The sequence below is a fragment of the Carlito syrichta genome, unplaced genomic scaffold, assembly GCF_000164805.1.
Source record: "Carlito syrichta isolate Samal-C Ts95f unplaced genomic scaffold, Tarsius_syrichta-2.0.1 Scaffold316362, whole genome shotgun sequence".
NCBI classification, from domain to species: domain Eukaryota; kingdom Metazoa; phylum Chordata; class Mammalia; order Primates; family Tarsiidae; genus Carlito; species Carlito syrichta.
Genome location: NW_007260458.1, coordinates 1,604,727 through 1,632,698, shown reverse-complemented (window position 1 = coordinate 1,632,698; position 27,972 = coordinate 1,604,727). Strand labels below are relative to the sequence as shown.

General features: G+C 39.0%; 1 protein-coding gene across 1 annotated transcript in view; it reads left to right on the top strand.

Annotated features, from left to right (window-relative positions):
• The first annotated feature begins 1,991 nt into the window (after window positions 1-1,991).
• ANO6 (anoctamin 6) overlaps window positions 1,992-27,972 on the top strand; it is a 137,073-nt gene continuing 111,092 nt past the window's right edge. Inside the window, exons 1-2 of the mRNA XM_008074185.2 lie at window positions 1,992-2,189; window positions 10,877-10,956. Of these exons, the coding sequence (XP_008072376.2) occupies window positions 2,123-2,189; window positions 10,877-10,956 (147 nt within the window). The 5' untranslated portion in view covers window positions 1,992-2,122. The remainder of the gene's footprint in view (window positions 2,190-10,876; window positions 10,957-27,972) is intronic.

The window sequence follows — 27,972 nt, the reverse complement described above, 5'->3', positions numbered from 1 at the left end:
AAAAAAAAAAAAAAAAATAGATCGACAACCTGAATGGAGCTAAAATCATAAAATTCTTAGAAGAAGACATAAAGGTAAATCTTTACAAATTTGGATTTGGCAGAGAGTTCTTAAATATAACACCAAAAACACTAACAACAAAAGAATTAAAAATAGATAAATTGGACTTCATCAAAATTTAAAATGTTTGCATATCAAGTGATATTATCAAGAAGGTGAAAAGACAACTTACATAATGGAAGAAATATTTGGAAATCATATACCCAGACTATATAACGAACTCTTGCACATAACAGCAACAAAAAGACAATCGACTCAATTGAAAATGGGTAAAGTACTTGACCAGATATGTCTTCAAAGAAGATATACAAATGTCTAATAGCACAAGAAAGTTCAGCATCATTTGTTATTAGGGAAATGCACATCAAAACCACAATACCACTTCACAATTATCAGGATGGCTATTTCTTTTTTTGAACTGGAGTCTCACTCTGTCGCCCAGACTGGAGTGCAGTGGCCGCTCCTGGCCACCGCAGCCTTGACCTGCTGGGCTCCGGTGGTCCTTCCACCTCAGCCTTCCAAGTAGCCGGAATTACAGGCATGCGCTACCACGCCCGGCTGATTTTTTTTTTTTTTAATTGTAGAGATGAGGTCTCGCCAAGTTGCTCAGGTGGGTCTCGAACCCGCGGGCTCAGGCAATCCACTCACCTCAGCCTCCCAAAGCCTCGCGGGATTACAGGCTGAGCCACCGAGTTCGGCTTTATTTTTTTTAACCAAACAATAAACAGAAAATAACACTTGTTAGTGAGGATATTGAGAAATTGGAACCCTCCTACTTTGCTGATGGGAATGTCAAATGGCGTAGCCACTGTGAAAACACTTTGGCAGTTCCTTAAAAAGCTAAACAGAGCATTACCCAGCAATTCCACTCCTAGGTATGTAATCAAAAGAATTGAAAACAGGGACTGAGACAGACATTTGTATACTAGTGTTCATTGCGGCATTATTTACAATAGCCAAAAGATGAAACAACCCAAGTGTCCATCAGCAGATCATCAGGGAAACACAGTGTAGTATATACATACAATGGAATATTATTCAGTCATAGAGGAACAAAGTTCTGATACGTTACAATGTAGATATACCTTGAAAACACACTAAGTAAGATAAGCCAGAAACAAAATGACAAATACTGTATAATTACTCTTATATATGGTATCTGGAATACACAAATTAACAGAGATAGAAAAAAGATTAGAGATGACCAAAGCCTGGAGGTAAGGAGAAATGGGGAATTAATACTTAATAGTAGATCTTTGGAGTGATCAAAAAAGTTTTGGAAATAGTGGTGATGGTTGCACAACTCTGTGGATGTAATTAAATTCACTGAATTGTAGACTTAAATGGTTAAAATGGCAAATTTTATGTTGTATATTTGTTACTGCAATAATTTAAAAGATAGTAAAAGAAATAACGAATTAAAATTTGGTAAAATAACCTAGTGAATCTAGGTTTTCAATATGTGTTGGGGTTTCTATGCAAGCATTAGCTACTCTGGTTGGGTATAAGCATGAATAATGTGAGGATTGTGTCCAACTCTTCAAAAGGACACATGTTTAACTTCTAGGTATATTTTTAGAGTTGAGTTGTTGGGGCAAGGGAGGGTTGTGACAATAGAAAAAGAGTTTATAAGTGGAGCTGGAACACCACTAAATGTGAAGATGAAATCCTGCGCTTTTGGGAGACTGAGGTGAGTGGATTGCCTGAGCCCGCAGGTTCGAGACCTACCTGGGCAGCGAGACCTCATCTCTACAATAAATCAAAAAATCAGCCGGGTGTGGTAGCACATGCCTGTAATTCCGGCTACTCGGAAGGCTGAGGCGGAAGGATCGCCGGAGCCCAGCAGGCGAGGCTGCGGTGGCCGGGAGCGGCCACTGCACTCCAGTCTGGGTGACCGAGTGAGACTCCAACTCAAAAACAAAACAAAACAAAACAAAACAAACCATGGAGATGAAGCAAGGCAGAGGAAATTGTGCTTACTTAAGTTCTTCTCAGGGATATTGCTATTTGTGAATGAAGGAAGTCCTCAGAGTTGACACTAAGGTAAAGTTGGGAGAGAGAGATGCCCAAGGGGCTCACCAGTTTGTCCATTCCCCTTTTGTTTTGCTGCAGAATGTTTTGTGCTGCTGGTAAGAGGATTTTTCTGTACTGTGAGTTGCTGGAGCAGTGGGCAGAGCGTGACAGAGGCTCAGCTGGGGTCCTCTATAAATATTGCCCAAATATTTGATAAGTATTTAGTCTTGAAGGAGCATTATATTATTGGCTTGCTTTGTGTGTCTGTCTCAGTGTGACACAATGCACTGTTTCTGGAAATAGGAAAAAAAAAACACCTCATATTATGCATATGTAGGCAATTAAATTGCATTCTGAGGAATTGACGAGCACTAGCAACTTTACTGGGATGACATACTTCATGATTTGTTCATTTACTCATTTATTTATTGAGCAAGGTATTGTTTCAGGTTCTGGGGCTGCAGCATTGAGTGAGACAGTAGCTTGCCCTCCAGAAACTCATGGACTAGTGGAAAAGAAAAATAGATGATGACCATATGGTGTAATAAGAGGATCACCATCTATCATTTTGTCCCCAGATTGCATCTTCTGTAGTGGTGGGCACTTGTGCTAAAATAATTACCATGTGACCATTTGTTACTCTGTTCAATATAGGCTGCAAATCTTGTTTATAATAATCACTCATTTTTTAAAACTTTTTTCTATACTTTAACTGAAAGATAGTGTATTTTAATAGCTAATAATAAATGATGAGCCGGGCTCGGTGGCTCAGCCTGCAGTCCTGCGCCTTGGGAGGCTGAGGTGAGTGGATTGCCCGAGCCCGCGGGTTCGAGACCCACCTGGGCAACCTGGCGAGACCTCATCTCTACAGTAAATCAAAAAATTAGCCAGGCGTGGTAGCACATGCCTGTAGTTCCAGCTACTTGGAAGGCTGAGGCGGAAGGATCGCCAGAGCCCAGCAGGTCGAGGCTGCGGTGGCCAAAAGCGGCCACTGCACTCCAGTCTGGGTGACAGAGTGAGACTCCAACTCAAAAATAAATAAATAAATAAATGATGGCTTTACTAGACATGCAGAGTGCTGTAGGAGCATGAAGCTGAGGCAGATAACTTAACCTGACACATAAACAATGACATTGAAATAAATATTTTTGTTTTGTTTTTGTTTTTGAGTTGTAGTCTCTCACTCTGTCACCCAGGCTGGAGTGCAGTGGCATGCTCATGGCCACTGCAGCCTCAACCTACTGGGCTTAAGTGATCCTTTCACCTCAGCCTTCCAAGTAACTTGAACCACAGGCATGCGCCACCACACCTGGCTAATTTTTTGATTAATTGTAGAGATGAGGTCTCACCAAGTTGCCTAGGCTGGTCTTGAACCCGTGGGCTCAGGCTGATATAAAAATTTGAGGAACACTTCATTAACAAGAGTACCTGCACAATGAATATTTGTATATCTAACCCTGAATTGTACCCCACAATTTTAAAATTAAAAAAAATTTTTAAAGTTAAAAAAAATTTTGAAGAAAGGGTAAAATACAGGGTGGGGATGGTGATGGGAGGTGCATTCTAGATGGAAGATGAGTTTGAAAATAAAAAGGATAAAATTTGATGACTGACCAAATGCTGAACATGAAGAAAAAAGAAAAGTTAAGAATGGATTCAGCGTGTGGCTTGGGGAGTTGAACTGACAAGACAGCACATTATTCAATAAGGGAAGCACATGGGGAGAAGACAGTTTTTACCACGATATAGGAAGAATATTAATTTTCTAAATTGTTGAGTGTATAATACTGGACCCCAGTCATGAGTCAAAAATTTCCTTACTGTGACAAAGTTTACATCTTCATGAATGACCTTTTTCCTTCTTCCCTTCTTTCTCTCAGACGCTGAAATGGGAATGATAATTGCAGAATTATCTCTTGAGAAAATGAGACAGAGAAGAGATGTCTTTCTCCAGATGGGAAAGACAAAGAACTGTAATGAAAACCATCCATTTGAATTTGGAATTTGCATTTGAGAAATGATTAGAGGAAAATGCCCTATTTTTAGATTTAAATATTACAGTCATTGAGTTTACATGCCATTAATAAGCTGGGATAAGAGACTGATCCATCTAGATTCAAAAAAGTGAGGAAAGACATTTCCTGACTCACATTTCTTTTCATTAAAAAGAAGTAGCCAGCTTTGCTTTGGACGTTGTAGTCATTCAAAAATATTTGCTGCATTAATGCTATCCCTTCCTAAGCTTAAATTCATTTTAATGTATAAAAAGAGAATGACAGAAATAGTCAAGGTAAAAGTCAGAAGGAAAAATTGGTGTCTAATAAAACTAAGGATACCAAAATTTATTTAAGATTGAAGTAGAACTAATGATAGCCAATATTTATATAGTACTTAACAGTTTTCAAGTAACTTTATATATATGTTTGTTAGTTTATTCTCCATAATGACTTTCTGATGTATGTATTATAATCTACATTTTGTTGGTGAGGAAACTGAGATTTAGGATTAAGTAATATTCCTGAGCCACAAGGCTAGACTATGTAGTGGCCTTACAATTCAAGTTCAGTGTCCTGTATGGTAAAACAGTCATCATACCCTTCATAGAAATGTACCTGTCTTTGTGTTTTATTATTAGCCTTCTTTGCATTGATAATGACTCTGAGTGACTCTGTTTTACAATTTCATTGTAATATCTCAAGGCTTATAACTCTCTTGATCATGCAGGAAGTAGAATTTCTCCCATTTAATTTTCACCAAAAAATAAAAATATAAATCCTGTTAAACCAAGGCCAGAGAAAGATATATTGGAACCTAGACCAAATATGACTACCACAGGATGATGTGAAGGCTGAGGATGGGCTCAGCTGTAAGTGGCATGGGGAGTGAGACTGGTCATGCCCAGCATGGTATCCGGAAGTGGTAGCCCCAGTATGTGGTTTCAGCATAGTGACTGATGAGTGCTGGTATTCAGGTCAAACATCAGATGTATGCTGAGGTCCAGTTTTCAGAGGCTCCTATCAAATGAGAGAAGAGTTTCAGTACAGGCACAGCCTAGCAGATCACTAGATATCCTGCCTGATCTGGATGTGTAAACATATCTTCATTCCCAAGGTGATATGGGCCATTCCTCTGATGTAACGTCTGAACTTTCATCTTGGTATGTGTATTCAAATCACCTAGTTCAAGCCCTGGCACATAAGTGTCTTTAGCCACTTGACAGAATATTATATATCGTTTATTTTGTGGAGCTTTTTCATTAATTCCAATTATGACTGCTATATATCAGTAAATTCCACTGTGTTTTTTCATTATTTTTCTTCGAAATGTTTAGTCTGTTGTATCTCTGTCTGACTACATATTGAAGCAGTTATTTGCTAGTTTTTATTTAGACTTACATTGCTATTTTAATTTCTTATCAATTTGTGTTTAACATCAGGAGGTCCTTGGATTATTCATAGCAACTCAGGAGACAAATTAGCGTATTCAAAAAGATGTCCAATTTTGGAATCAGACAGGTTCAGATTCCCATTGTGTCACTTCTAGTGGTTGACTTCAGGCAACCAGCAACCTTGAATTATTCATCATCTGTAAAAACAGGAACAAAAATAGTATTAAATAAGATCAGACATTTAGAAGTGCCTGGCACAAAATGCCATACTCAGTAAATTTCCTTTTACATTTCTTCACATGATTGAGACTGTGTACATGGACTTAATTTATATTTATATACTGCTTTATTTTTTTTACAACATGCTTTCGAATTGTCATTTGTATCTTTGCCCAGCTTTGCGAGATAACCAGGGTAAGTAGTGTTATCACTAACCTTAGATAAATAAACTGAGGATAAGCCTTGCCAAGGATCATCTTGTAGCTAGGAAGTTGTGGAATCAGGACTTGAACCCAGTCACAACCTTTGGTCCATATCTATTGCCCTTCATACCAGGGTCTGGTATATTTTTACCTGCTGACTCTCATATATTCACTATTTCTATCTTTTTTCTTTTTTTTTGGGTTGGAGCCTCACTCCGTCACCCAGGCTGGAGTGCAGTGGCACGCTCATGGCCACCCCACCATCAACCTGCTGGGCTCAGACAATCAATCCCTCTGTCTCAGTCTTTCAAGTAGCCGGAACTATAGGTGTGCGCTACCATGCCCAGATAATTTTTTGAGTTATTGTAGAGATGAGGTCTTGCCAAGTTGCCTGGGTTGGTCTCAAACCTGTGGACTCAGGCAGTCCTCTCACCTCAGCCTCCCAAAATGCTGGGTTTCAGGCTTGAGCCACTGCATCTGGCCTTCTCTGATAATTTCAATGGCAACCAATCACCACAATAAATGAGTCAGTCAGAATGAAACCCCTGCCATGCTGGTACTGTAAGTTAGATAAGGTATAGATGTCTAATTCTGCTTACCTTTATTCCTAGGGCATTACTTACCAGGCACTTTGGATTTGACCCGTGAATTTCCTGAGAAGTCGTTTTGTGTTTTCTGATAGGTAATAGATTGTCCAAGTTATAAAATTGTAGATAATGGCTCTTTTTACTGGCCAGTTTATATAAGTCTCAGTCAGCTTTGCTGTATAGGTTTTATTTTTATTTTACAATTGGGATGATAAATGTTAGTCCATTTCTAATTGGTAAGCAAGTAATCATGTGAACTGCAACTTTCTGGTGAGGCTTCCAATGTCCTGTTATTAACCCATTAATATGACCAGCCCTCTAGGCATTTACTTTGGGCTCTTCATTTTGGATTGCCAAATAAGTTAGAACTAGTACCACCAAGGACGTTATTGCTTCAATTTCACTATACTAACTGCATTAATAAAGTTTTAGAAAAGTAAATATTTGGTGGGTTTGTTTTGACCTAAATTCTCAATTATTTGATTTTTTTCTTATAGTGACCCAGTGGCAATATTCACAGTACTCCTTAAATCTGTCTAGCCTGACACTTATAAATGGTACTAAAATTAACATTAATCATGTCTCGAATTTCTTTGCTCAAGAAGAGGGACCCTTTCTGATTTTTTAATCGTCTTGATATCCCTAGGGCCTTACAACACAATGTCTGCACAAAGTATAAAGCAGGCTTTGAGTGTTTGCTGAACCTGACTTTCAACTGCCCTTTTATTACGTATCTATACAAAATTCCATTGACATGTCAAGACCGAGTTTTTTTCATTGTATTAGAATAACTAGTTTTCAGTTCTCCAGTCAGCCTTTTGATGAACAAATAACATAGAAGTACCAAATAATTTTTTTGTTCTAAGTTCTGAAATTAAGCGAACTGATCACGATGCCATTCAAGGTAGTACTTCTGTTGTATAAAGTGAGGCATAATGACAGTAGTAAAAATACATTTTAAGATATTAAAATGTATTAAGAAAAACATGATTTGTATAAGAGATAAAATTAACATTTTTGCTTTTTCAGAATTTCTTCCTGATTCTGCTCCTGTTTTAATAAAAAGTCCTGAAATTGTCATCTTGATTTTGATTATTTCATTTTGGCCAAGAAATGAACGTTTTCAGCTGTGTTAGATTACCAGAAATGAGAATATCAAATAGTAACTGGAGCCCATCAGTTGTGAAAGTATAACGATCATATTAGCATCATAAATCATTTGCTTTTCAGTTCTATATTGGGTCATGAGAGCAACAGCTGCGGCTTTGTTCTACCTAGATGATGTTTCAGTAAAACCATTTCTGTTTTTAGTCACTCAAATTTACAGATTCTCCTTTGTATTGACATTAACCAGTGAATCTATTAATTTCTATTACCAACAGAATAACTAAAACTATAAATAGTTCTATATTTTCTCTCACAAACCCTTCCAAGCTACGTAGGTACCTTTAATAGAATATTTGGGTATTACATCTTGTTTCTCCTCTGTCTTTAGGCAAAATGCTAACTTTCTTAAGCCTGTCCTTTCATTAACAACAACAACAAAAAATCAACTGCCACAGCTCTATGTCACCAGTTGACCCTCAGATACATAATAGATAAATTGGGTATCTAATTATCTAGGGATCTAGATAAGATGTCATGTCACTCCATCAGATTTACAGTACTCATGTAAAAAAAAAATCTGTAATATCATGTTTCCTTGTTTGCTGGATCTGCCAAAAACCAACATTTTGTAAATACTGTAGATGTAATTTCTTTACTCTCTGTCTTCATACTGTAAAAAGTTTTAGACTTTTCTTCCAGATGTATATCCAACTGCATGACACCAATGCAGAACACATTTCTCATAGCCTAGCATATAAGCACATCTTAGCAAGTTTAAAATTTTTTTTTATTATTTTAAAGATGTGGGGTACAATTCTGGGTAAGGTATACAAATGTTCATTATGCAAGTACCCTTGTTGATGAGGTATGCCCTGGCAGTTTCCAACTACTTCCAATCCCTTTCTTATAGTATCACGGTAATTGTTTAAGGTCTGCTTATAAGTGAAAACATGTGATACTCAGTTGTTTATTTCTGCAATAGATCACTCAGTATTGTAGACTCTAAGTCCAAGTTTTAGCAAGTTTTAAATATAACTATCTTGGCCAACTGTTGTTCTGATAGTGGAATAACTAGTTTAGTGCCTTACAGTTTCCAAAGTAGAGCAGACTGTGCAGTGATTGCTGTAGCTCTCCTGGGGTTCTCAGAGGCAAGCTCCTTAATTTTGACCTTGAATGTAGCTAGCTTTTCAAGCCTTTGCTCACCTCATCTGTTTCTGATTTGGTTCACACATAGGGGTCCTCAGATGAACTCAGTTTTCCAGAAGAGTTAGTACCATTTGCTTGTGCTGTCATTTTTACTGGCATTTTTTTTTTCAGGTTATAGGTGCACAAAGATGTGAGTTAAGTAAACAAATAAAGGTATTGTTTTTCCCCAGATTCTGTGTGAACCTAAAATCTAATCCGGATATTGGGAGAGTTCTTTAGTGAAGTGCCAAACCTAAGTAAGCATTTGGTAACTGAATTGGCTGGACTGTTGGCTGATATTTTTGGTTTTGTAAACAATCACTTAGAGATCTCTTAGGAATCGCCCCTGTATATGTTGAGATTTCTTATTTTGGGTTACAGATAGGAACCCAGCCTTCTCTTTCACAAAAGCCTTTAATTAATTTTTTAAAATTTGCACACATTTTTAAAAAGTCACTACAAAACCAAAATAACACTGTACTCAATAAAATTAAGGGTAATAATACCTATTCTGTACTCAAATCTGCCAGTTTTGAAAAATAAGTATTTTACAACTTAATTTTACAAATCAAGATCCAGTTGAGGACCATATATTGCTAATAGTTGTGTCCCCCGGGGTTCTTTATATCCGCTTTTTCATGTCATTGACTTGTTGAAGAGGCTGAACCTGTTAATAAATAAGAATATTTACTTAAATTTATTTAAGCATTAAATAACCTTTATCTAAACCTATTTAAATATTTAAGAATATTTCTTTATATTTAATGAAGAACATTTTCCTACATAGCAAAATTTATATTAAATTTTTCTCGGTTTTCAAAAAAGTCCCTTTACATCTAGTTTGTCTAAGCCAGGATACAGTCCAGGACCACACACTGCAAATGATTGTTTTGTTTTTTTACCTGGAACATTTATTCATGTCCGTAACTTGGTGATAAGACAGAGCTAGGATCTAGGATCTAGGATCGTACAGAATGACCTATCTTCTGCATTTGGTTTCTCTATCCCTCTAACTCTGTGCTTATCTAATACATTAGCCACTAGTCACATATGGCTGATGAGGTTTTGAAATGTGTCTAGTTTGGTCTATGGCCACACCACCCTCAGTGCACCCAATCTCATCTGAAGTGTGGCTAGTCTGATTTGAGATATGATGTGAGTATAAAATACACGCTGGATTTCTAAGACTTAGTACAAAAAACTGTAAAACATTTTACTTATTTTTCTTACACTGATATACATGTTCAGATGACAGAGTATTATGGGTTAAATAAATTATGTTATTAAAATCTCACCTGTTTCTTGTTTTTTTTTAATATACTAGGAAATTTTATTTGGCTCCCATTATGTTTCTATCAGGTACTGCTATTCTAACAGATTTTATTTTATTTTATTTTTTTTGAGTTGGAGTCTCACTCTGTCGCCCAGACTGGAGTGCAGTGACCGCTCCCGGCCACAGCAGCCTTGACCTACTGGGCTCCAGCGATCCTTCCGCCTCAGCATTCTGAGTAGCTGGAATTACAGGCATGCACTACCACACCCGGCTGATTTTTTTATTTATTGTAGAGATGAGGTCTCGCCAAGTTGCCCAGGCCGGTCTCGAACCCGCGGGCTCAGGCAATCCACTCACCTCAGCCTCCCAAAGCGCAGGATTACAGGCTGAGCCACTGAGCCCGGCTTCTAACAGATTTTAAAACAGAAAGTTGCTACCCCCAAATGGACTCCACATCCGTACTCTGAGATGTAATAGAAATAAGAACATCAGTGGGCTGAAGTGTTCCTTAGCTAGACTTTTATTACATTTTAATTGCTGTGTAGTAGTTGAATTATTTTCCATGGTAGACCTTGCCTATAGAACTTTAAGACCGAATATCCTACAAGCATAGTATTGTCCAGTAGATCCAATAGATGTAACAGCTGCTGAAGATTTTGAATATTCCTGACAGCTGAAAGGGTTAAATAACGTAAACTTGTAAATGAACCGTAAGTACGAAATATAGTTGTTACTCCTGTGCTGCTAACTTAAAGAGCAAAGGCGTATATGAGCCAATGGAAGTTTGTGCTTCATTTTTCTATTTATTTACTTAATTATTTAATTGTTCATTTACTTTTAGTGTTGGAAAACCTTGAACAGACAATTGTTCCTGATTTTGGGTCACTGGAAAGTCAGCATGATTTCCGAACCCCGGAGTTTGTGAGTACTACTACTTTATCTTAAATTTGTACTGATTAGCTAAAACACTTTCTCAAAATGGGGAAAAAAAATTTTTTTTTTTTTTTGAGTTGGAGTCCCACTTGGTCGCCCAGACTGGAGTGCAGTGGCTGCTTCCGGCCACCGCAGCCTTGCCTGCTGGGCTCCAGCGATCCTTCCGCCTCAGCCTTCCGAGTAGCCGGAATTACAGGCATGTGCTACCACGCTCGGCTGATTTTTTTTTTTTTATTGTAGAGATGAGGTCTTGCCTGCCCAGGCGGGTCTCGAACCTGCGGGCTCAGGCAGTCCACTCACCTCAGCCTCCCAAAGGCGCGGGATTACAGGCTGAGCCACCGAGCCCAGCTGGAAAAAGATTTTTTAATGAATTTTTTTTTTTCTGTGACTATAGCTCTGGCATAGATGCTGTGGCAGTGACTGCGTTTTCAAAGCTCTGGTTTCTCTGGGGAACAAGTTCCTGAACTTTAGTGTCTCAGCATCATGCTCTGTAGGCATGTTCTTCACACTGCTCATGTCATTGCAAAGGAAACGCATTCTACAGTCAAATAACGTGTTTCTAAAACTCATTTGCTGATTCCATTGCTATCAGTTTTTGTTGTTTGTAGCTCTGGAAACCAGTCTTTACTGAGCACATACAAGCACATTGACTAGTGCCAGTCATACAAATGGTGGCTACAGCCTGCTTTTTGTTTCATTTAGAACTTTCAGTAATACAACCTACATGTATCTCTTAAGGAATATTCTATTGGTTATTCCTACCAAGAGGGAAACTAAATGCTCCCACTAAATTAGTCTCATTAAAGATTAGCCATGGTTTCCTACCCTTAAGGAATTAAAAATCTTATTAGATGCTACTGTGATTTTATTAATGCCTTGTTTAAAGAAAATTAAGCACATAGGATGCCTTGTGCAAAATGTCCTTACTAAATAGATTTTATATTGGGCTCATTTGGAGAGGAGGTGTTGGGAAAAAGTCTTTCTCTGACTCATGTGCCATATTATTGCACCAGATGTATAGGAAAAACATGCCAGAATCCACTTAGATTTACTGATTTTTGTCCCTGTCACAAATGGCCTGTCTACCACTTTGGGAATGCAAAAATCTTTTCTGGTTTATTTTCAAAGTGTGATGTACAGTCACAACTCCAGTAATTGGCAGAGCACAATTGTATTATTGATAAAGACAAAAAAAAAAACACAAAAAAACCCAGAACTCATTATATGCTTTTTCTCTTCTCGCTCACTCTTTATGGATTGCCCATTCAGTTCAACCAAGAGTAAGGAAACTAGGCAGTGCTCTGTTCTGAAAAGGGATGGCACATAAAACTGTAGCCACAATGCCATTTTATTTCAAAGTGTGGGACGCCTGTGGTGTACTTGCAGATTGCCTACTGTGAAAATCACCTGGATATAATAGAAAGGCATAGTATTCAATGACTGCCCTATTATATTCAATAAGATTTCCAGTAAAGGAAAATGGTGAATGCCCGCCAATATTCCTGCATCTTAAAGTAGCAGAGCAGTTTTGTGGTTTTTCTAACTTTTGCAGCTAGATCCCAAAAGCAGAACTGACATGGGTATTTCACATTTGAGAATAATACTGGTAGAAATTCATGGAACTGCCCTTTTTTTGTTTGTTTTATTCTCTAACGGCTTTTTGTTGATGTTCTTTTATACAGCATATCTAATCCAAAAAGAGCTGTATAAACCACCCATTGGGTACCATGTTCACTACTAGGGGGAGAGAAGGCTCTCTAGAAGCCCAAACTTCACCTGCATGCAATTTATTTATGTAGCAAAAACCTCACATGTACCCCACAACTCTGAAATAAAAGTAAATAAAATAAACATCTTTCTTTCATATATATAAATAAGGAACTTATATACCACAAGGTGTTGGTGTGTCTGATTTATCCATACATCATTCACTCCAATTCCTTGTGTGAAAATAAAAGTATTTTCCTCAAGAATAGCCTTTATGAGGGAAGACTCCCCCCCCCTCAAAAAAGCAAAAACCCAGAATTATCTTTTGGAGGGTGGGGCCCTTTGTAGTACACTCAGAATTTGTTTCTCTGGATCAGTCAACCAAAATTTTTTTATCTGGATGTTTTAAAAGGTTGTGCCATGATTTGCCGAAGAAATGTCCCAGCTGTAGCAAACAAATGACTGGTTCTTCCACTGTGACAATGTACCTGCCCATGCTGTGCTAAGTGTTCAGCAGTTTTTGACTAAAAACAGCATGACCCAGGTACCCACCCTCTCTGTTCACCCAATCTTGCCCCGAGCGACTTTTTCTTTTGTTTCCCTGGATGAAAAACAACCTCAAAGGGAAACGTTTTCCAATGTGGAAGAAGTGAAACAAAAACCGTAGAAGCACTAAAGGGCATCAAAATTGACGAGTTCAAAAACTGTTGCTAGCAGTGGAAAAAGCATCTTGATAGGTATATCACATCAAACGGAGTGTTCTTTGAAGGTGACAAGTTTAAACATGTAAGAATAAATACGCAACATACTATGAGGAGGGTTTTTTGGGTCCCTCATAGTATGTTGTGATGTTAGAGACTGACATGTTGTAGCAATACCTTTGTCACAGACAACCTACACTAATAATCTTCAGTATTAACTTCTTGGCTACCACATTTTCATTTTCAAAGTTGAAGACTGGCAAGTCTAAGCTGGAATGAGGGGTAGAACTCAGGCTCACAGAATACATTACCTTGTTGAGAAACTTGTTTTTGACAGTGAATCTGAGAACACCCAGGCTGAAAGAATATTCTTAGGCAAAATTCCCACTTTTATACTTCAAGAAGTATTGAGAGTCATTTTATCAGACCATATTGGTGGAGCTGAAATCTGTTCATCACCATTTCTCTATATGTGTGGTTACTATTAGATTTCTGTATCCTAGCTGTTATTTTGCTCTAATTATGTGTTTGTAGCATGTTCAGAAATGGAGTCTGTGCTTTTCTTGTACTTTATAGATTTTCACACATCTGATGCTCATTAATGTCACTTCTTTGTGCAGTGTGTAAATAACTGCTTATATTTTCTTAGCATCACCATAGCCAGTATACTCCCAATTCCACAGTAAACATATATTACCAAACTGCTATCTCCATGGTGAACAAACAGAAGGTGAAGAGGTGCCTTGAGTATAGGATACCCAAGGGAATTAGGCATTATATTTAAAGATAACCCTTTTTGTAGGCAGAAGGTTACAGCATCAGTGACAGCGGCGGTGGGGGGGGTTCCCATTATATAAGCAGATGCCAGGACAAAATCAGGTAAGCTGATCCAAACCACATTTTAAAATCAGAAACCAGAGACAATACAAACCTGGGAGCAAAAAGAACCCAAAGGCAAAGCAAAATTGAAAACAGAAAGGAGACTAAAAGGAGCTGAAAAGCCAGGATTCTATTTTTCTCCCTCTGGCATTTTGGAAGGTCCAACTGCAGTTTGCTGAGTTGAACTGAAATAAAGCAAAGCGTAGTTCATGTTTACTCAGGACTTATCCTCAAATAGTTCAGATTTTAGAAGGATCAAGAGCCTAGTGTTTTTATACAACGGAGTGTATTTATAGAATTTGGCTAACAGGGAGAATAAAATGCTTAGCGTTATTAGTTCGTTTCCTTCAGAATTTCTGTTTTTCTTTCATTTGAAACAAGGCCTAAGAGAGCAGTGCTAGCTGAATAGCCTTGGCTGCCGGCATCATAAGCACATTAAAGTTTTCCTTCACAGCTCAGGTGTCTATAATGTGACTAGCTGGGTAAAGCCAGCACTGCTGTGTAGTCTGCATAAATCATGGGGAAATAAAAGCTGCTGTGAACCTCCCATGTGGCCTAGAGACCGCAGCCCACCTTGCTCTTGGCAGCATCCCCAGTGACTGCTTCTCTAGCTCACTGAGGAGGTCGTCTATTGATTGCCTGTCACCTGTGTCCCGGTGTTGCTCCTCTCCAACTCCTACCCCACTTCTCAGACTGAGGTGAATGAGTTTAGCCAAACTGTGCTGTAATGTTAAAAGGTGGACAGAAGGCACATGTGTTCCTGCTACCCTAAAGCTTGTGGGGAGCTGTGAACATGTTGAAATTAGGAATTATGACACAGACCCACTCCAAGGAGGGATGGATGTGTGGGTGAGAGTCAAGGTGAAAGGGACCTGACAAAGATGGCCTCTGCGAAGAGTAATGTGATAGGTGATCTTGCTATGGTGGGAAACCATCTCAGACCTGCTTCAGTTTTTTTGTTTAAGCACAATGAAAATCTGCTTTATAACCTGTTTTATTAACTTACCATTTTTATTGTGAACATTTCCCATGCTGTTTTTTCTCTGACCTTATTTTTATTTTCTTCTAACATTATCTGTTCACTAAATTGTTAAGTGTAATAGATCACATTGTAATTTTGAAAGCAGATGATTCAGGGGAAATCTGATCAGGGAAATGGGGCATGACCAGATGCTCTGGAACTATGTGAATGAGGACTGTCATTTTGGGGCATGGATGAAAACAGACTAGGTGCATGACTCTGGGGAGAGAGATCAGTCTAAGTGGGAGCTGAGTACCAGGCACCCAGAGAACGTTGTAGAATTCAGTCTTAGAAATAGAGGCTACAGAAATGGGCTGTGTGGTTAAAACAGGATAGGGAGCCATCCACATGGCTTCTGCAATATGGTTGCATGTAAGATATCCCAGGCTCTCTCCCAGTGCTCCCAATTTCTGGTCTGGTTAAGAGCAAAGAATATCTAATGGGCAGTGTGGACTGGCCCAGTGGAGCAGACTTCAGGTTGATTCCAAGCCCTAATAAGTTAAAAAAATAAATAAATACTGGGGATTGAGGGGTCAGCAGGGGGAGAGGTAGTAGTCAAGGCTATTTTAAGGAACCCTGACTCTTTTGGCATTGATCCTGGAACTTGGATGGGCCTGATTGTCTGAAAACACATGGGGTAATGGTGGGGTGATCCAGCACTGGTGAATCTGCTTGTAGCTTGTGGAAAGATACTGCCATGAATAGAAATCAGGCTCTGGTCTCCATGAAAACTCAAGGAAGGAAAGAGAAGGCTAAGGAATTATATTTTATGAACTGAGACTCACTAGTTATATCCCCTTTTCGGCTTTTCCAGAACTTGAGATTTATATATACTGGCTTTGTAGATGCTAGAAGATTCTTATCACCTCTGATCTCATGCCAGTTGAGGATGTTTCTTGTTGTTTAATTTCTACCAAATTTGGAGTAAATAATATGAATTGGGGCTGGCAAGAGAATATTAGGATTACAATAGGATAAATCAGGGAAGATGATAACAAACCACAGGACTCAGGAAGATGAGGATTAAAGTGGAACAAATACATGTGCTGTTAAGTAAGTATTATGGAAGAGTATTATGGTTACACAGAGAGAAGGAAGTCTGAAGTGTAATTATCTCCATTTGGAATTTGTGTAACTGACCCCTTTTTTGATGGAAGATACCACTTTATAGAAAACACTTTTAATTTCCTGAAATTTGTATTTGATTATCTTTGACCAGGTGAAAATACATGTGATACCAAGGTAAAGTTAAAATAATAATAAACTATTTATTTGATGTCTGTTATTTTGGGTACTCTAATGAACAAACGTGGGGGGGGTGCTGACGGTTTTAAATGGGGTGTTTTGGACATATCTTGCTGAGAAGGTGCCAAGTGAAAAGACCTGAAAGTGCTCTGGAGCAAGTATGTCAGAGCTGGAGGAACAGCATCCTAGGAGAAGAGGAATGTGAATAAGGATCTCAAACTGGGAGAGTGTATGCGATGCTTGAGCAAATGAAAGGAGACCAGTGTGGCTGGAGTAGAGTGAAGGATGGGAAGAATGATAGATATGGTTACTTTACAGGCCATTGTGAAGACTTGGGTTATACTCTAAGTTGGGAAATCATTCAAGGGTGAACCTGTGGAGGGTAAACAGGTGAATTTTTAGCAGAGGAGTGACCTGAAGACTGGCCTGTGTTTTCATAGGGACACTTTGGTTGCACTGAGAACAGATTATGGAGGAGCAGAGCAGAGGCAGGAAGACCTGTTAGAATGTTCAGAATCCAAGTGAGTTGATGGTGGGTTGGTCCAGAGTGTTAGTGAGACATACTCAGCCCTGGATATATTTTGAAGGAGGAAGCAATAGGATTTGTAGACAGAGCAGATGTGAACTGTGTGATAAAGAGCAGTCAAGGAATGACTCCAAGGTTTGTGATCTGTAAAGTTGTGGAAGGAGCAGTTTAGAAGAGGATACGTGGAAGAAAATCAAAAATTCTGTTTTGATTTTTGTGAAGTTTGAGACATCCAGGTGGAAATGTCAGCATACCATGGGATGTCTGGAGTTACAGTTAGAGGGGCCTAGCTAGCAATCAGGGAGTTGTCAGCACACAGATAGTGTTTAAAGCCATGGGGTTAAGACCAGCAAGGGAGTGAGATACAGTGAAAAGGGGGTGTTGAACTGAGCCCTAGGTTGCCAGTGTTTACAGGTCAGGGAGTGAAGGAAGAATCAGTAGAGGAAGCTAAGCAGGAGGAGACAGTGAGGTAGGAGGAAAATGAAGAGAGTCTTTAAGACAAATGAGGGAAGTGTAAAGTAGGAAGGAATGACCAGCTGTAGCTGATGACAATGATGAATTGACCATTGGATTTGGCAGTAGGGGAAAGACCTTGTCGAGAGAGGCCTCAGTTGAGCAGTGGGATCCACAACCTTTTCAGATTCAAAACAGAATGGAAGAAGAGGAATTGGATAGAATTTAGATAACTCTTGCAAAATTTTTTTGTTAGACAAGAATGCAGAGAAAAGAAGTGGTATCTGGAAGGCAGATTAGGGCAAAGAGTTTATTTAGTTCATTTTAAGATGGCAGGAATTACTGATTGTGTGGTGGAAGAAACAATCCATTTAGAGGAAGAGAAAATCTGAGGATGAAGGAGTCAGAAGGAAGAATGCCTGGAATAGTGTCCTTGGAGAGGGTAAGAAAAGGATGGAATCTGGTCTATAAGTGGGTTGAGGGTTGGCTGTAGCTGTAGGACTGTTCATTCTTAGAAGTAGGAGGGAAGCCAGAGTATGGAGCACAGATAGAATCAGTACAATAGGTTGGACAGTAGGAGATTGCTGAAGGTTTTTCTTGATGCTTTTCATTTACCAGTGAAATAGAAAGCAAGGCATTAGCAAGATTGAGGAAGAAAAAGAGACAATGAGATCTGAAGAGAGGAGAGAAGGAATGTGACAGTCATCCAAAAGAACGGGAGAGTGAATACACTTGGGATAAGTGATATGATTACCTGGCAGCAATAGGAGCCAGCACAAGGCTATTGGCCATGTTGGTTGTGTGCTTTTCCCATTCAAGTTCAGTTTAGGAGAACAGGTATGGAGTAGGCAAAGAGTTTGATGTAACCAATTTTGGGTTTTCTCCAGATAAGTTCAGCAAAGCAAGACAAAGGGGGAAAGGGTTACAGAGTTTGTTGGCAAGAAAATAGAGGACAATAGACTTGAGGAAGATGAGGGAGGCCTTAGGATCAGTGGATATAGATCCCAGTCGGGCTTGATCCTTTTTGGAGTGTTGGAGAGAATGAACTGGAAAAAATAGGAGGTGATAGTTGAATTTTTGGATGTTGATGATTGAGGAAGGGGTTGCAGTAACTGGTAAAGATAGTGTCTGGGATGTGAATTAGGGGCCAAGGCAGAGTAAAGCTGCAAGGACAGGTGTTGGGTCACATGTGTAGATACAGATATTCCCAATAATTGTATCAAGAGTAATGGAGAAGTAACAGCTAAGGCTTAAGTCTCTAAGGAAAGGGGGCAGTGACTCATGGGTCAATAGACAGCTGCACAAAGAGAGAAACCAGGAGAGTGGCAGGATGGAAGCCTAGACATGGATGAAGCAGGGGTAGAATTTCGGTTGTTGCAGAGGGATCCAATTAGGTTGGGGTGTCTCATCCTTGGTGCCACTGACATTTTGGACTGGATGACTATTGTGGGGCTGTCCTGTGCATTGTAGGATGTTTAGCAGCATCCTCTACCACTAAATGCCAATGAAGCCCCCATTTGAGAACCTGAGTTAGGTAAATACTGAAAAGGCATTGAGGTTGCTGGTGTCCACAGATAGAGGTGCTACTAGAGAATATTGGGATGCTACTTTAATCCAGTTTTTTATGGAATGAGCCTGAGAAAAGAATATGAAAATACTGACCTCTCTTATAAGAAGTTTGACTAAGAGGGGCTAGAGAATGAGAATACATAACTAGAGGAGATTAAGAGAGCCAGAGAGATTTCCTTCAGTCAAATGGAGGAACTTGGACAAATTCAAATGTTGATAAGAATAATGCATTTAAGAGAAACAGTTGAATCTAGAAAATAGAGTGTCTTTGAAAAGGACTGTGAAATGATCTGAGGGCACAGGTGGAGGAGTCAACATTATATGGGAATAGCAGTGTCTCCTTAGGTGCAAGGATAGAGGGCCAATGCCAGTGGTTTATGGGTTTCGTAGAGAAAAACTGAGTGAGTGCCCATCTAACAGCTTTCATTTTCAGCTTTCAGGAAAGAGAAGAGAACACAGGAGAGAGTTGCGCTTGGAAGTAGTGGAGAGTGGAAGAGCAGGCTGCCTGAAGAAACTTGGAAAAAGTTCTAGGATTTCTAGGCAGTGGTGAGGGCCTGTGTGGGGCTCGATGATCCTGAATTTATGATGCTACCTGCCCTGCTGTGTGACTTTCTCCAGCATCACTCAGATGTGGGGAAAGCAGATAGCAGGCTTTAGGCAGAGTTGGGGCATTGTAGTTGGACATGATGGAGAGTAGAGTATTGGCAAGAGAATCACTGAAACAATGAGCCGTGGAATATGGCCTTAAAGACCAGAGGAAAGGGAAGAAAGAAGAGAAGGACTGCAGATTGTTAGAAATAGTCAAAGGGCCTGTGAGGTCTTTGTGAAATGAGAAGGCAATATAGTTGTGGTCAGAAAGAGGGACTCCTAAATAAATGACTTTGGAAAGGGAATTTTTCAAGAGTTGGCAAGTTTCAGAGTAAAGCTGTGGTGCCAGTGTATGAAAGGGAGAGGATCGCTGGTGGTATAAAGGAAGGCTACTGAAGGGCCATAGTGTACTGGTCATGTCATGCCCGGATGTGTATGACCCTCATTGTGATGGAAGATGCATGACGGAGAGGACAGTGTGAATCAGGGACCATATTTTCAGCGAACCAGGAGTAGCAGCTGGGAAGTAGGAGATGGTGAACTTTGGGAAACTCTGGGGTTATATTCTACTTGCATGAACCTAAAAGGAATTTTCTCCCAAGAGCATTGGAAAGTAATGGTCTGAAAGGGGCATGTGGAAAAATAACTTTAACCTTACTTCCTTGCCCTGAAGTGTAAAAGGTATGAGAGAATTAGAACCAACTGCCCACAGGTCTGCAGTTTTTGTTCCCAGTTTTGTTTTAAAGTAGGTTCAAGGATCTATTTTGTCTATTTGTTTGTTTATTTTTTCCCTGAGAAGTTCAGGCTTCATCATTTTGGTTATTTCCGAAGCAACTCAACTGGTTCTGGGGTTATTGAAAAGTACCTTGGTTTATTTTATGGCCAATCTAAGGTCTTTCCAACTAATGCCAAAACCCAACTAAAGCCCCAGGGTCTGCCTCAAACTCCCAGGATCTTCAGGGTCAGAAAGTGCTTTCCCAGTCAAGCACTTCTTCACTTGAACTTACACTCTTTTGTCATCTATAAACATAGAAAAATATAATGATTTCACCTTGCGGCTTTGGCGCTAAGTTCTCTAAAATAATAGGGAAAAGCAACTCAATCAAAAAAGGAAACCAAACAAAGGAATATTAATTTGGTAAAAGGAGCAAAAGGGGAGATGAGATCAAAGATAAGCTGGGTGGTAAGTATTGCTAAATTGGCCCATTTTGTGGTTGGAATTCACATAGCATTTCAGCATTGAAAGCTTCTTGTGCATTCAAGAACAAAAGGTGATAGAATGTGTATTTTGTCTGAATATGGAAGAATACTTATTTGCTGTATGTGGCTGATTCAGAAACGGAATTTGTGGACTTGCTAGGATTGGAGAGGAGTATGAACAAAAGTAAGCAGTTCAACATGCAAAGGTGTCATTTAGAAATTTTTTCTGAGTCACGTCTTTGGAATACAGAATGGTTTTTCCCAGAGAAAGCAGTCATAAATGGTGATTAAACTGCTGGGCCCAACCAGGATCAGTTTAACTCAGAGGGCTAACAAATGATTATTCGGTACTAATAATCCTCTGGAACACCTCAATCTTTTATTTTTTCCATTATTAACTTTAAAATGTGAGAGTAAAACTAAAGTCCTGTGTGAGTGAGTTGAGGCTTGTGAAAAAATGCTTAGTGTGATGAGAGATTGATTTTGAATTATGTTAGATGATGAAACAGTGCAGCAATCAGCCTACAATTTAAGGAAGTCAGTTTAATTGTGGGAAATGACAGAGAAAACAGCTTACCAGTTTCTACATTACTTTTGTCTTTTCTCCTAATGGAGGTGAATTTTATTCTTTTTATTTATTTTTTTGACTCGGAGTCTCACTCTTATCACCCAGGCTGAAGCGCAGTGATCACGACAATCATGGTTCATGGCAGCCTTGACCTCTTGCTTGGGTGTAGGAGATCCTTCCACCTCAGTGTTGCAAGAAACTGGGACTACAGGCGCATGCCACCATGCCCGCTAATTTTTTTATGTTTTGTAGAGATGATGTTTCCCCGTTACTCAGGCTGTTATCAAATCCCTGGGCTAAAGTAATCCGCCCACCTCAGCCTTCCAAAGTGCTGGGTTTCAGGCGTGGGCCACCGTACCTGACCTGAAGGTGAACTTTAGTTAGAAATGATTCAAGCCCTGGTGAGAGTCTGTAGAAGCCTGTGCTGCTCAAGAATGTTTTAGAAAGGAAGATAATTGTTCCAAACGAGTTTCAGTTTCCTGGCTTGAAAAGTTATACATCAACCAGGATATTAAACGGGCTTGTAGATTTGCTTATGGAGCTATATTTGTTCATCTTGATGTGATAACAGGGACTGGGGTAGGTGCCAGTGCTTAGAGAGGCAAATGTGACCAAAAGAGGGTGAAGTTAGGGTAGAAGTTGGGCGTAGACTAGATTGTGATAAATGGAGACATTTGAGCTAGAGCATTATTCTCCATATTGTAGAATAAGATTTTTAAGCAGATGGTTTGTGAATATTAGAAAAAGGTCATTAGCAACTAGTGTGAATTCAGTAAAAATAAGTCATCTCAAACTGAAGACGTTGCTTTTTTTTTTAATGGGGGTTATTAGACTGATAGAACAGGAGAAAGCCACAGACATTTTTGTGTGTTTTGATTTTAACAAAGTATGTGAAAAAATTGCATTTAAATACAATTGTGTGCCTGGTGAGAGTGTACTTATCTGGACAATAATGGATAGAAATCAATTTCTAGAGGAGACAAAAATCAATAAGAATTAAAGTAAACTCTTGCCCCTAATTCATAAATATCAGCTGCTTAAGTAAAGAGCACAAGAGCAGAGGCTAAAGATGGGTCGTGTGAAATGGCTAGGTATTTGGCTAGTGAAGCTCAGTATGAATTGAATATGTGATAACAGTGTCAAAAAGTTAATGCAAATCTAGGTTGCATTTGTACTTATGTGTCTAGAACAAAGGAAGTACTAGGCTTCTGCTCAGTCTTGGTAAAGACGCCTCCCTTTCTGAGTGCTCCCTTTTACGGGAGCACATTGAGAGGGAAAGATCAGCATGGTAGAGAAACTTGACACTTAAGTGAGAACATGACAGCAAGATTTAAATATTTGGCAATAGATGAAGTTGCAAAATGTCGTATGAAGATCCGTGAATAGTCAGATTTCATTTTACTAGAAGGATAATGCACTCGTAATTAAAACGCCTAACACCTTTGAGGAGTTCAAATACAGATAGACTAAATGGATGGCAATCTAGGATGGAGATAATGAATACTAGGACCAGGACATATCAGTAGGGGGTGGGAAGAAAGGGCATACATGGTTTATATGCAGTAGGACTTGGTAATTGATAGGAAGTAGGGAAGGAGGAAAAGGGAGGATGTTTCTCTGAATATGTGACCCCAGTGAGTTTTATGTGGCTCATTGATGCATCTGAATTGCTTCCATTTTATATCTTTTTTTTTCTCATTTAACCTGTTAGCAGCAGCAGTCAAATTATGTAATTCATTAAAACTCTTTTCTCCATGTTACAGTGTTCATTCTACCCAGTTTTATTCCACTATTTTCAGAATCCTTTACTTTAAAATGCCTTGTGAATTCCTGCCCCACAAAGTATCACATTTGAAATTCAGTAAGCTATCTGTTATCTGGGGGAATGTCAAAATTAATTTGACAAAAACATGGGTGAGGAAGGCAGGGAGCCCTGGGCATTCTGAACAAAGATGTGATATCAGTATTTACCGTGGAACTCATTTGATTATAAGTCATCTAGAAGCATAATCACAATAATGGCCAGGAAAGCCCACAAATAATTGAGAAGCAAAATAATTGAGTTAAAGTTGGGAGAGTGCTGGCAAATAACCTCACCATGCCATGACCTACAAAAAACAGCTTGATTGTAAAAAGTTGTAATAAAAATTTAAAGAGAAAGGCAGAAGTTGCTGGAAATGTACGCATAATATGAATTCACAGGATTCCTGGAAAATTGAAAAAGGAGACTAATGGGATTTCAACTGCTGCCATCCCTCCCACATTTTGAAGTCTTAATTAATTTGGAAGACTGAAGGGGGTTTGGAAAAATGATTTGAAATCCTTTTATTTCTGAAGTCCCATCAGTTAACTGTAGTTTTCCTTATTTTAACAAATAATAATAAAAAGTACATCCTTTCTATAAGTCTCAGATGTATTCCTTAAGTCTGTCTCTGGTAAGAAACTATAAATATGCTTTTACCTAGAAAACCCTAATGGCTCCTTCAAAAGGAAAATGCATTTACAGCTCCTTCTCCCAAGTCACTTTTTGAAATGTAGATTAATGTGACCTGACAGATTGTAATAACTACCAAAGAGCATCTTCATTAATTATAATGGGGAAACCAATAATATGGATCTTTATGATGTTACCATGCATTAGAATACATCAAGTCAGCATCGTACTTGTAGCTGAAATGAAATTTGATTGCTAAGTCCAAATTCCTTAAAATAAAAACAAATAATGAAAAATTTGACAGCTCATTCAGCAATGCTAATGCTGAATGCTAATGGCATCACCACCATTTCATGTCCTTTCATCAGCCTTAAGTGTTTTTAAAAAGTAAATACACTGTCATGTGAAATATGAAGTAAGAAGTTTAAAAAGAGAGAGAGGTGACAGAGGAGGTACTTCTGAGACTTTGAAATGTGTTTTTACTTTTTATTTTTCTTTTTTGTAAGTAAAAGTCATTCTAAGAGTCCCCCTAGGAAGCTGAACACAAGATGGACTCCAGGGAATTTAGAAATTCTTTCTTTCCACATGGCTCTGCTCTCAGACCCCTGTGGACAAGTCACTTTTCCTTTTATATCCTCAGTTTTCTCATACACAAAAAGCAGAAAATGAGCAGTAGATTTCTTCACCGGGGTGTTGTTATGTGACTGCATGGTAGTTGAGAAACATTTTAGCGATCTTAAAAGCATATTCATGAAATAATAATATAGTGAACGATCTTATCTAACATTTATGATGCTTACTTATAGTTGGCTAAGCACATTGCAGGCAAAGGACTAGCCAGCATTGAAATGGCTACAGCCTGACATTGCTCAACCCAGCCAGACCCCATCTCATTGTCTTTCAAATGAAATCAGACTGTGTTGGTGTCAGGAATTGGTTCTCTTCTTTTTAGAAGAGCAGGTAAGGGCCTTGGTGACCTGTGTCCCTGAGAAAATATAGTTACTGCCACTTAAGTACCTCACAAATTATCAATGGGTTGAGGATTAATCATACCCAGCAATATTATAAATTACCAACAGCACAGCCTATCAATAAATAAATATGTTGAGCACTTACCCTTGCTAATAGAATTTTCAGTGATTTAGAAATAAGAGCTATTTAAGTTATGTACTATTTTGAATAAACCACCATTTGCTTCTCTAAATTTTGCAGTAAATTTTTCACTCATTCACTCAGGCATTCAATATTTATTAATCAGTGTGCTTAGGAGAATACAAAGCTGTATATCTCAATGTTTACTAACAGGGCCAAGAGTCGGCATACTGTTCACGTCTGTTTCCTGCATTGTCTTATAGTCTGACAAATGTTAGTCGTGTAGTTGATCCTGATTGGTTGGTTGGTTGATTGAATGAAAGACCATAAGACAGTGTGCAGTGTTTGATGAGTTCCAGCAGCACTTAGAAAGTGCTAGAGGAGTTCAGTTAGGGCTGTTAGTTTTCATCCCAAGAGAATTACCTAGAGAGTGCTTTTGAAGCATGAAGGCCCAAGCTCTGCTTTCATGTGGTAATCTTGCTCTTTGTTAGAATCTGATTATGTTTATATAAAGTTTCAAAGATGGCTGTAATGTGCATTGAGGTTTAAAAATCATTGCCTTAGAGAAATCAGGTTTGTATTTTTGAAGGAGGCGGTATGTAGCTCAACATTGAAGAGTACATATTGGGAGATACTGAAATCTGTGCCCAAATCGTTATCGGTCAGTGTTTTACCAAGCCTTTTGACTGCCTGGATGAGGCTCACCCAGATAATGGAGAATAATCTCCTTTATTTAAGGTCAACTGATTGTAGAGGTCAACCACGCCTACAAAATACCTTCATAGCAACAACTAGATTAATGTTTGATTATGGCATAAGTGAGTACTGTAGCCCAGCCAAGCAGATAAATAAAACTGTCCAAGTGGACATGTTAAGGAGGATGTCCAAATAGCATTATATGAATAAATCATGAAGGTGGAAATGGGTAAGGTGTACACAGTTTTCATTGAGCATAGAATTGATCTTGGGGAGTAGGAGGAGATGAGGTTGGAAAGATAATGTGGGATGTAGAAATAAAGAACTAAAGAGTTTGGACTTTTTAGCTAAAGAGTTAGCAATGCTATGGCAGCACTGTCCGAAAGAATTTTCTCTGATGATGGAAATGATCTCTCTCTCTGCTAACACTATAGCCACTAATCACACTTGGTTTTGGAAACACTTGAGATATGGCTAGTGAGACCGAGGAACTGAATTTTTAATTTTGTTTCATTTGAATTCATGTAATTTAAATAGCCACGTGTGGTTCGTGGCTACTGTGTTGGACAACACCGCTGTAAGAGAGCATTCTGGTGGGAGTACATAGATAAGCTGGAGGGGAAGTAGAATGCAAGCAGTCTGGTGAGTAGATTGATGGCCAGAATAGTCCCAGTGGGCAGAAGGAGGCAAAGTGCAAAGAAAAGAGAGATGGGCGGTAAGGGAGAAGTGAATCAAAGGTCATCTTATGCTGACCATTTCTCTGTCTCTCTGCCACTTATCTCCCATTTTGCTTGCCCTCTCCCTTCACTCTAGCACTTCCTATCTGTAGGATTTCCCCAGCTCAGCCCTGCTTGTGCTTTCTCACCCTCACCTTTTCCTTCTCACTCCCTCAACTTCAATTACAAGCTCCATATTAACAACTCCCAAGTTTATTTATTTATTTATTTATTTATATTTTTTTAATCAATATTTTTTATTATGATTTTGTGGGGTACAGGTAAGGGTTAGGTGTACAATTACATTTCATTCAGGCACCCTGGTGATAAGAGGTGTTTCCCCATCCCCAGACGTATATTTGCGACTGTTAATCCCATCCCTCTCCCCCCCATAGTTTCCCAGTACCGTCAGTCATTTTCTTATAGTATTACATACCGTCAGTCATTTTCTTATAGTATTACATTGGATGTTGAAGGTCCATTATATGAGTGAGAACATGTGATACTCGGATCTTTGTTTCTGTGAGAGGTCACTCAGTATTATAGACTCTAGTTCCATCCAGGTTGCTGCAAAATTCATGATTTTGTTCTTTTTTATGGCTGCGTAGTATTCCATCGTGTATATGTACCACATTTTTTTAATCTAGTCCTCTTGATGGGCAGCATGGTTGTTTCCAGGTTCTTGCTATTGTAAACAACGCTGCGATAAACATACGTGTGCAGGTATCTTTTTTATAAAGTGATTTGAGTTCTTCAGAGTATATTCCCAGTAGGGGGATTGCGGGGTCATATGGAAGGTCGATTTTTAGAGCTTTTAGGAATCGCCACACTGCTTTCCACAGAGGTTGCACTAGTTTACACTCCCACCAACAGTGTAGAAGTGTTCCCTTTTCACCACACCCTCTCCAGCAGCTGTTATTTTTTGAGTTGTTGATAATTGCCATTCTGACTGGAGTTAGGTGGTATCTCAGTGTGGTTTTGATTTGCATCTCCCTGATGATTAGTGAGGTTGAGCATTTCTTCATGTGTTTATTGGCTGCGCGGATGTCTTCTTTTGTGAAGTGTCTGTTCATATCTTTTGCCCATTTTATAATGGGGTTGTTTGTTTTTTTCTTTTCAGCACATTTGAGTTCCTTGTCGATCCAGGATGTTAAGCCTTTGTCAGACCTAGAGTTGGCAAATACTTTTTCCCAGTCTGTAGGCTGTCTCCCTGCTCTCTTGATGGTTTCTTTGGCTTTGCAGAAGCTTGTCAGTTTAATAAGGTCCCACTTGTCTATCTTCTCTCTTATGACCTGTGGGTTTCGGGTTTTGTTGAGGAATTGGATGCCAGTTCCGATTTCCATGAGGGTATTTCCTTCCTTTTCTAAGGTTCTTATGGTTTGAGGTTTTACATTTAGGTCTCTGATCCATTTGGAGTTAACCTTTGTGCATGGGGATAGATAGGGGTCCTGTTTCAATCTTCTGCATGTGGTCAGCCAGTTTTCCCAGCACCATTTACTGAAAAGGTTCTCCTCTCACCAGTGGTAGGTAGTGGGGGCTTTATCAAAGATGAGTTGGTTGAGAAATTGAGGTTTTGCTTCTGGAATCGCAATTCTATTCCATTGATCAT